This window comes from Cyprinodon tularosa, unplaced genomic scaffold (assembly GCF_016077235.1).
Source record: "Cyprinodon tularosa strain WSP-4 unplaced genomic scaffold, ASM1607723v1 ctg948, whole genome shotgun sequence".
NCBI classification, from domain to species: domain Eukaryota; kingdom Metazoa; phylum Chordata; class Actinopteri; order Cyprinodontiformes; family Cyprinodontidae; genus Cyprinodon; species Cyprinodon tularosa.
The window spans coordinates 125619-136152 of record NW_024039727.1 but is presented as its reverse complement, the minus strand read 5'-3'; the positions used below and the strand labels follow the sequence as shown (position 1 = coordinate 136152).

Sequence of the window (10534 nt, the reverse complement as noted above, 5' to 3'; positions counted from 1 at the left end):
TCACAAGAATTGGCAAAATATCACGAGAGTTTGAAACAGAACGATGAAATTTCACGAGATTTTGAAAGTAAAATAGATCGATACCGCGTTTTTAAAAATCAATTTGATATCAGTATATGAAAATATATTTGAGTATATTATTTTTCAAAGTGTCAGAAATGGATAACAAAACTGCTATTTTCAATGACTACTTATTTTTGTCCAGCTTTAACATCAGTATCGATATCGGTTATCGGCTACATGAGTTTTAAAATATCGGCATATCGGATATCGGCCAAAATCCCAATATGGTGCATCCCTAATATATATATATATTTTTCTAATGTATCTCCTTTTTCAACCTCCTATTTTATGGAGGTCAACAATTTTTTTAAGAAAAAAAAAAAAAAAGTACTATTCTAATTGGTGGAGATTCATCAGAACCAGTTTTAGTTGTGGACTTCCAGCCAGCTGCAGCTTTGCAAAAGCACCACCAGGTGTCAGCAGAACGCTTGACTTCACTTAATTGAAATTTCTTTTGGTTCTTTTCATCATCAGAAACTTATTTTATCATCACAATACTTTTGAATCATAATCATCTAAATGAATAAGAATTAGTGACAAAAAAAAAAGGTTAAGTGATTTTATATTTTTCATCTTTTAATCCATAAGCAAATTCAATGCAGTTACTACGGGATTTTTAGTGTTATAAATCTTACTTCTTTATGCACTTGGCCTCCTGAAGAAACCCATTTTGAGTTTGTAGGTTTTCAAGAGTAATGTTTTGATTGTGGTGCTGATTACTGGGGGGATGCATTCACTGATATACTAATATATAGTTTTTAAAGAATGAACAAAGGGTGTTATAATCATCGTTATCAGGATAGTACAACAAAATATAGATTTTAAGGCCATTTTTTTCAGCCCTACAATTATTACAACCAAATATCACACATCCAATAAAAACAGGGCTAGCTTCAGTTTAACATGTTTATTACAATACGTACATTTCACATTTGAGCTTTGACCTCTCGTTGCCCTGCGCTGACTGTAGAGGTGCTCCACATGCACCCGCCTTGGACCTGCTGAAGCCGTACTACAGCTCCTCCACCGGGCGCTGGTGAAAATGTGTGGCTATCGTTGTGATTTACTGCTCGTCACTACAACTCTTATAAATAAAACCTTTTTTTTTTTAACTCTGTCTCTCTTAAAACTCCACTGTTTATGTTAGCAACTGTACAAAGGAATGAAAACAAGAGGTACAACCTCAACTTGAGAAGTCAAAGAGGAGGAGGGAGGAACATTAACAGCGGGAACCCAAAAGGAGAAGAAAATAAAGCACAACACAGAAAGGAGGGATGCGTCGGATGAAGAGGTGGGGCGGGGAGAGTTTAGCGGGAAATGGTCCAAAGCAGCGCGCCGTCACATCCCACCACTGATTTTTGTTTTTTTATTTTAAATAATCACTCACTTCACCAACCACCAGGCACTGATTCTTTTCAGACTGGTTAATGCAGGGCTACCAGAAGCTGCCGACGGACCACTGAACCACTGTTAGCCCCCCCTCCCCTCCAACGGTTGGGTGACGTGCCGAGTGACAGAACCAAGCTTGAAGTCTGCAGATGAGTTAAAGATGAAGGACTGCTGATTAGTCTGGATGTCCAAAGCTTTTGATAAGCATGGCTTTCCATGGCTTCCATCTACAAAACATATTTACAACATAGATAATAACATCTACAAGAAATCTACATCCCCGCCCCCCGTTAAACACACCGCGGGTTTTTACAAAACTAAGTCTTGTAAAGCAACCCTCCCCTACCTCCACCTCTCCCGGTCCAATCCAGCTCTGTTAAGACTGGCTCTGAGAGGAACCAAACAACCGCTCTGTGCAATGGGTTCCCCGCCCCCTCCCCCAAAACAACAAACTCTCGACCCCAAAGTTCTCAGACCATGAAGGAATTTTGATTCTTCAACTTTTCAAGTTCTTTGATTTGCTGTCTCAGAAACAATATCCTGTGGGAGAGACGGAGAGAGGATGATCAGACATCAGGAATGAGACGCGGAGCGGGCGAGAAGGCGGCGTTTTTTTTTTTTTTTTACCTCTGCTCCCGCAGGGTGGCTTGGATTTCACAGACTCGGACCAGAGAGCGCAGGTTTTTGAGCTCGGTGCAGTTCTCAGACATGCAGATGCTCCCCATGCTGTGAGCTTCTTCGCGTAGTCTGGATGCCTGTTTGATGATGGATGTTAAAAATCACCAAAATAAAGGTTGGAAGGATAAAAACCAAAAAAAAAAAGCTGATTTTAAGAACTGACCTGTTTCTCTGCGTGTTCTGCGGGCCATCCCTGCACGTGTTTGATAAGGTTCTCGTTAAAGTGGGTGGCCAGCGTGGGGGTGAGGGAGCAGGAAGGTCGGGCCGCCGAGGCGTTGGGGGGCGCCGAGGCAGAGGTGGAGGTGTTGCTGCTGGAGGCGACGTGGTTGGGTCCTGGAGACGGACTCCTCTGACTGCTGCAGCGGACAAAACGTCAGCAAACTTTAACAAGCGTTTCTCACAGTCCTCATCTGTTAACAGGGAAACTAGGAACGTTCCCAAAACTAGAAAAACAGGAACCTGACCTCAAATATAGGTCAGTGTTTATTCAGTCAGAAACCAGGGAAACCATTATCCAATTTCTAAAAATCTCAACAAATAAGTCATTTTGGGCTCACCTCCCATCATCACATGTTGATCATTAACATGAGCCATGTGTTTTAACCCTCTCCAGGCAGATGTTGCAGATTTGCAACAGCTAAATGCCACTTAGCTTAATACTCAACATCCATATTTTAATAGCTTTTGTTACTCAGAAGTACAACAGAAGGACTTAGTTGTGCATTTGCAACAAACAGTTTCTCTCCAGCTCACCAGAGGGCACTGCTGACTCACTTTCAACATGGCTGAGTCCTTTCTAAGCACCAATTTCATATAAGTATTACTACCAATTTGCATTATTTTGAAATCAATACTACATTAGATGAATCATGAATGTGTTTAGATATGACACATGCCAGTTAGTAGATTTTATCTCCTCTGGGTTTTTCACCAGAGGCATCTTGATTTCAATGTTGTGGATTCGCAACGTGTGCCCAGACAGGTACCAATGAAAGCTACATGCTTTATCTACTAGTTTGCCTATATTGCCAACAGTTTAACAGAAACTGTCTTCTCAAGAGGTTTTAACAAATGTCGGTGGAGAAAAAGTTGTCTCTAATTTTGTGAGACATTTTTTTAGAATTTTGTTTTGTTAATTTTTTGTTTGTGATATTCAAATAAAGTTAATGTTCATATCAGATTCAATCTCCAGTGATAATTTACCACTCCGGACCACTGTTGCAAATCTGCAATATCCCAGAATTCACTGCATGTGAAGTAGGGGTGGACCGGTTCACAAAATCCGCGGTTCGGTTCACAGTTTTCGGTTCGGTATATGTTGATTGTTAGCCTGACATGTTGGTCGTGTTGCTGTTAGCATAAAAAAACGTGTTTCACAATGCTTGCACACTGTTGCACTTTTATCCTCAACATTCTTTCCGCCGTCATGGTTGGCTTTGGTCTCAGTACCGCCACCTTCTGCTCTGGAGTGTACACGCTTCGCCTATGAGAAAAAGGAGCAGCTCATGAACCGAACGCAACACACGTGAACCGAGACAGTCGAACTGAACGGTTCGGACGGTTTTCATAAACCGTTCCATCCCTAATGTGAAGGTCTCTCTCTCTCAAAAAAAAGTCTGAATTGTATATTACTGCCCCATATGATCATGTCCCAAATATCAGATTTTTCCTGCAACTACAACTTAATCTGAGCCTGAGATGGTTAAACAAGCCAGAAACAGAGTAAAGTGTATTTAATGTTTACTTACAGGAAACTTTACTCTGAGGACGCAGCCCTCTATAACCTCTCATCATTATGTTCTATCAAACTGGTTCTATAGTCACTATATTACAGATGGAGTAATGTAACGAAAGTAATCCCTCCCTGGGATTATTAAAGTATTTCTGATTCCTGGTTGATGGGACGGGTGTTGTGAATGAAACGGTGCCCAGCTTGAAAGAGCTCCTGTGTGTCGCTGAATGTGAGCACTGATGACTGAAAGACATCTTCTGCCTCCGTTTATCTGTTTTCTACAATGTGATGAATTCATGTTAATGTGGATTTAAAGACATTTCAATTAGTGGAAAAAATTGCAGGGGGGGTATAAAAAAAAAAAAAAAAGAGTCAAATTCACCAAAACTTTTGCGACCCCCATGCACCCCCTGTCGAAGACCTCCGCTTTAGACAAACTAAAGCAATCCATCGACCCATGTGTGTGTGTGTGTGTGTGTGGGGGGGGGGGGGGGGGAAGCAGAGAACCCATGAATGTACACAGAGAACACTAATTCTCCAAATCTAATCTAGAACCAGGGTTCCTACAGCATAAGGCAAGTTAAATTCAAGACTTTTTAAGACTTTTTAATGCCACTTGAAATAAAACTTTAAGACCAAATTCACAAGAAACAAGAAAAACCTGCTTGCGACAACTTAACCCAAAGGTTAATTTTAACATAAACCACTACACTAATGTTTCAAATTTTGAAACATTAGTGTAGTGGTTAGCTTTCTTCCCAAACAGGAAGAAAGCTAAAAACACACAAATCAAAGATATATTTTAACAATTATTTAACTGGATTCACAAACTTTGTTTTAGCAGGGAACAAAACTAATCAGTTTTAAAGCCACAACATAACCAGTGCTAAGTCTTAATGTCCCGGCCGCAACAATGCTTTTATTGGTTCCGCTATCGGGACAGAACCAATAATGGAGAGCCGCTTTTTTTCTTTTTCTTTTTTTAATAAAAAAAAATTTCTATTTTAATGTTTTATTAAGATTACAAAAATAAATCGTAATAAAAATAATCCTATTTATGATGTTTTAAAATATAAGACCCACGAAAGACTATTAATACCAATTAAGGCCCTAGTTTTATTTTGAAGGACGCGGGAACCCTGTTAGTACAACCTTCTTGTTCTGAAGAAGCTTTGTATGTTAATACCATCTATGTTTAAAGGAGTCTCACTAAAATAGACCTTTAAATATGACATAAAGCAGCCCTCTATAACCTCTCATAGTGTTATCAATAAAAGCACAGTGATTGTTTTTTTTTTTTTTTTTATAAGGCTTTATATAAATAAATGGAACTCGGCAAGGATACCTGGATTAATCTTTAACTGTAATGAGGTCAAAAATGCTAGTAAACAAAAACAACGACCCAAACTGAGTCTGATGGAGAAGAACAGACCCTGATCTGTAAGGTTGAACCATCTGATGGGATCTGGCTCTCAAAGAAAAAAGATCAAAGCTGTATTTTATTTAAAATAAATTAAAATTGATAGGAAACACTTGCAGCAGCTCTGATCTAATTCTTGAAAAATCCACCCAGACGGAGCTGCAGAAAGGCTTAAAAGAATGAAGGCCAACAGAGCAAATAAAGTTCCACAGATGACCAGCAGGGGGAGCAACAAGAGAACATTTAAAAAAAGCTGAATGGAAATAAGCTGAAACAGCACAGCTTAACAGGAAATAGGGAACAGTCCAGTTCTGGGGCGACGGCATTCCGTCAGCTCTGCTTCGATGTGTGCGTACTGACCTCTGGCGCTGAAGCGCGCGCGGCGAGGCCGTGGTGGCGTCGTGACCGTGATGCTTCTCGCTCGATAGGGACTGCTGAGACGGGGGTTGCGAATGAGGCGGCTGCTTCACTGCTGGCGTGCTCACCTGAAACAGACGTCAGCGATGCGACATCAGCACCAAACTTCATTCTGACGACAGAATTCAGCAACATCACAGGAACCGGAAACCTCAATCTGTTTCAGACGGTTTCATCTTTGATGTTTGGTTAGAGATGCCACACTGTGACCTGTTACCTTCATACCTGTTAGATTATTCCCACTGAATTATCTGAAGAGAATAAGTCAATCATCAGGCTAAGGCTTCCCCTAATCAACCGTTTAACAGGTCAAAGAGCAGCAGGGCCTGAAAGTCAGATAATATTCTAGAACATTTTAAACTGTGACCCCAAAAAAATCACCGTAATGCAAACTTTAAACCCCTGAAAAATACATCTCATTACTTCACTCTATCTTTGCATAAAAAGTGAAGTTTATACAATCTTGTCATTTTCATAAGAAAATAATATGAAAGAAAATCATGTATTAAAAGTTACATATACTTATTGGAACATTTATGTATTTTAGGACATATTTTTGGGTCTCTAAATATCTCAGATTACATCAAAACCTGTTGTAAAATGCTACTAAAGATTCTCAGTTATCCGGGGCAGTCATTCCATAAAAGAAAATTAAAAACAATCCACTGGGTTTTGTTTACAAGTTTGAAGACGTTTTGCTTTTTATCCAGAAAACTTTTTCAATTGAAATTTTCATTTTTTATGAAAAAGCTTCCTGGATGGGAAACGAAACGTCTTCGAAAGGAATTTCTTCGGACAAAACTGTGGTACATCTACACCTTATGGACAAAGGACATTCTTTTGAGGACCACATTTTGGACAAAGAAGATAGGTTGTTTGGATGGGGAGTGAAGGAAGCCATCTATGTTAAGAATAAACAACCTTAAACAGAGGGGGTGGACTCAGGTTTCAGCTTTCAAAAACCTACAATTCCACACTAGAGTTGATTCCTTCCTGCATATCATCGTAGCCCCTGAGAACCTCACTTGTTCAACCAGGCCAATAATTCTCTTAGGCTATGTTCAAACAGCAGCCTGAAGTGACCTAAATGTGATTTTTTGGCCCATATGCGACATGGATCTGATCTTTTCAAATGCGACCCGTGTCTTAACAGCCAGGTCGCATTCATCCGACCTGAACGCAATCAATACCCCACAAAGGTCGCTATTCTGAGTCTTGCTATGAAAAAGCGGCAAAAAAACAACAACCATGGTGGAAGATGATGATGCCGAGAGCAGTATTTATGATTTACGATCTTGAAAGGATTGTGTTTTAAGGTTGGGAAAGATCGCTAGATGCGCGCCGGCACTAACATCTATGTTTACTTCTGTAAACACAGAGCCTGTGATGTCATTGCGTCCTCTACTGCGCATGCGGGACACTTGCGTTGTATGACTGCAGTTCACGCAGGAGATCACATACAAGTCGCATATATTTGGAAATGTGAACGCCAACGCAAAAAACACAAAAAAACGGAATTGAGCATCATGGCCCCGCAGTGTGAACGCAACCTTAGACAGATATGAGGTATTGCAGGGTTAGGGTTAGTTAATAAAAGAAACCAAACAACCCTCATTCCCCTTCGTTTGTTTCAATTAGTCTTTTTTTCCCAAAACAAAAACAAGGCTTTGTTGGGCTACTGTATACAGGGTTCGCACACCTTTTCCAAGGTCAAAATCAAGCACTTTTCAAGCACTTTCAAGATCCATTTTAAAACTTTTTCCAGCACCTTACACCACCGTAAATTACATATCAATACATAGTCAAAATTATTATTTAGTGTTTTTATCGCATTAAAAGATATGCTATAAACAACCAAAATTGTGTTAGCAGAAGGATCAGATATTTAAGCAAAACACAAGTTTTAATTTTTCAAAATGTATCAGTCTAAGTAGACGTTGCTTGATATCTAACCTGCCTGAGACAATGTAAAAACAGTTACCTCGAACAAAATCACTCAACAGGTTCACTTCACTTTCAATTAATTTATTGAAAATATAAAAATGCTTTGAGGTAGACAGCTGGAAACAGTTTTTCGCGGATGACTGCCGGGTTTTTTCCCCCCGAAATGAATACATAAAACTAAATCCTATCTTAATTTGTCAGAGCACACGAGGCAGATATTGATTTTCTATTATCAGTTTTAAATAACTACTTACCTTTCCACATATTTTGAATTGAAAAAGCTTCCTGGATGGAAAGCGAAATGCCTTCAAACTTAGAAAACAAAGTCCAGTGGATTGTTTTTAATTTTCTTTTTTTTTTTTATTCCCCACATGAAGCACTTCTTTTTGTTGTTTTTTTTTCTCGTGACTCACTTTTGGCTGTGAGATGACGGGCTGTGCGCTAAGGTGGGGCTTTAAAGGACCAACGTTCGTCTGCGGCGTGCTGATCCTCGGCGAGACGTAGGACCTCGGCGACGACGCGTCTGACGTTAAAGACATTGGTGACTGATTTGATTGTTGAGCTGTTGGAGAAAAAAAACGAAAACGATGAGGCGCCTTTAGGACCAACCAGTGTGCATCAAGCAGCATTAAAACAGAAGCGTCCTTTACCTTGGTTGGAGAGCTGGGCAGCTTGAGAGAGGATAGTAGTGATGTTGAAAGCCGACGGTCCGGCTGTGAGGATCTTGTGGAGCATAGACTGTAATGAAGCTTGTGTGACGGCAGCTGTGAGAACTACAGAAAAACAAAAACGGGAGAGAAGTCGGTTAAGACAGGAACTAAATGCAAATCCTCTTCAATGAGATTCAATAAAGTTATTCACTGTCTGTTGATTTTACTCAGGAAAATTAGCTGTTTTTTTTTTTGTTTAAAGACATTTTGGAGGTCTTTTTTTTTCATTTAATTTAATTTAAGATGAAAAGTGTTTAATGTTTTTTTTCTGTATGTCAGAGAGTTCTCCAAAGACAGATAAATTCTTCCTATGCGGTCTGACAAAGCAGCTAAGGTTAGGTGGTTTTTCTTAAGTTAAATCAGATCTCTGCACAGAAAGCTTGTTAAAATTGAAATAAATAATTATATCCAGATGCTTTTACAAGACAGAAAACGTTTATATTACAGGTTTGTAGTATCCTGATTGTAGTACGATATTTATGCAGTTTAATTTCATTTAATCTCTCTTGGTTTATTGATCAGTATGAAAGAATCTTAATGAGTGCAGTTGAGAAATTAAACCACAAGGAGGCGCAGTTTGTGTTTTAATTTATAGGAACCCTAATAAACTGGTAAAGCTCAAGATTGATTCTCAAAATTTAGGATATTAAATTGGTTTTCTGATATTTAAAACAATCTTTAGATGAAATAAATTACACTGAATTAAATGACTGCAGCTATGCAATATGTTCATTCTAGTATTAAATCAACATTCAACAGGAAATCAAAACAAAACACTGATTTCACTGATTTCAGGTCATATGAACCAATCTCTAGGAATCAATATTAGAATCTATTTTCTTTTAACCCAGCTCTAATATATTTCTTCCCACAATGTTTATTTTTCTTGACTGCAAATGAAAAAGGGAAAAAGCTCATAAATAATAATCTGATGATAATGTTTGTATATCAGATGCATCTTAAGTGTTCCAGAGATGTTTGGAGGATGTTAACAACAATAACTATGCACAGCATATTAATATCAGATTAATTTAGTCATGAAAATCGGTTTAAAATTGATCCTAATCAACAATTAACCCATAAATAGGACAAAGCTGCTAAAAGTTTTCCCACAACTGAACATTTGAAGCCTTGTACTGTAGGATATTTTTTTATTTAACTCACAGCGGGTCATTTAACCAATTCATTTCTAGCATTCTCTCCTCTGCACATATGGGCTGGCACCAATACAAGACGAAACACAGAAAACTGCCAATAATGGCCGCAGATAACTTAGGGCCGCCGTATCGATCAATCTCCAGTGATCACCGTCAGGCTGTTTGCTCATTAGATCTGTGATCCTTTAGATGAGGCTCAGGCAGATTTTTACAGATTTTCCATGATCCCATTTTCTCCTTTCAATGTTCTTTCAATTTGTGTGTAATCTGAAACTAAGTGGCAGATTTAATTATTTGAATAATAGTTTTTAAAAGATGAGTTTGTTTTAAGATTTACCCTGATGGTCTGGTCTTTAAACATAGGCTGAATATCGGACATCGGCCACCCCACCGATATTTACTACTAAACTACTTCTTCTTCCTCAAAAACTTATTTTATTCCTTAAAAACTTCTAAAGACGAGGGAAAAAATATTGATACATTAAAATATCCCAATATCTTCATATGCTGATATATTACCATTTAAAAACACCATATCAATCTCTTTTACTAATGAAATATTGCTATATGTCATCGTTATGCTACGAAATCCCCCGAAAATTCACGAAATGTTGCCATATTTTTATATGTTGATATATTGACGCGGTATCGATCTATTTTACTAACAAAATCTCACGAGAATTTGCAAAATATCACGAGAGTTTGTAACAGAACCATGAAATTTCACGACATTTTGAAAGTAAAATAGATCGATACCGCATTTTAAAAAATCTATTTGATATCAGCATATGAAAATAAATTTGAGTATATTATTTTTCAAAGTGTCAGAAATGGATAACAAAACAGCTATTTTCAATGACTACTTATTTTTGTCCAGCTTAAACATCAGTATCGATATCGGTTATCGGCTACATGAGTTTTAAAATATCGGCATATCGGATATCGGCCAAAATCCCAATATCGTGCATCCTTACCACCAAGAAGTACCCATGACTCTCATATGTACACAACAAAATCCTGCATC

General features: G+C 38.4%; 1 protein-coding gene across 1 annotated transcript in view; it reads right to left on the bottom strand.

The window, feature by feature from the left end:
• Nucleotides 1-1842: 1842 nt before the first annotated feature.
• waca (WW domain containing adaptor with coiled-coil a) overlaps nt 1843-10534 on the bottom strand; it is a 30084-nt gene continuing 21392 nt past the window's right edge. Inside the window, exons 8-13 of the mRNA XM_038275172.1 lie at nt 8294-8416; nt 8057-8205; nt 5643-5767; nt 2294-2486; nt 2080-2207; nt 1843-1992 (exon numbers count right to left, since the gene is read on the bottom strand). Coding sequence (XP_038131100.1) covers nt 1923-1992; nt 2080-2207; nt 2294-2486; nt 5643-5767; nt 8057-8205; nt 8294-8416 — 788 coding nt within the window. The 3' untranslated portion in view covers nt 1843-1922. The remainder of the gene's footprint in view (nt 1993-2079; nt 2208-2293; nt 2487-5642; nt 5768-8056; nt 8206-8293; nt 8417-10534) is intronic.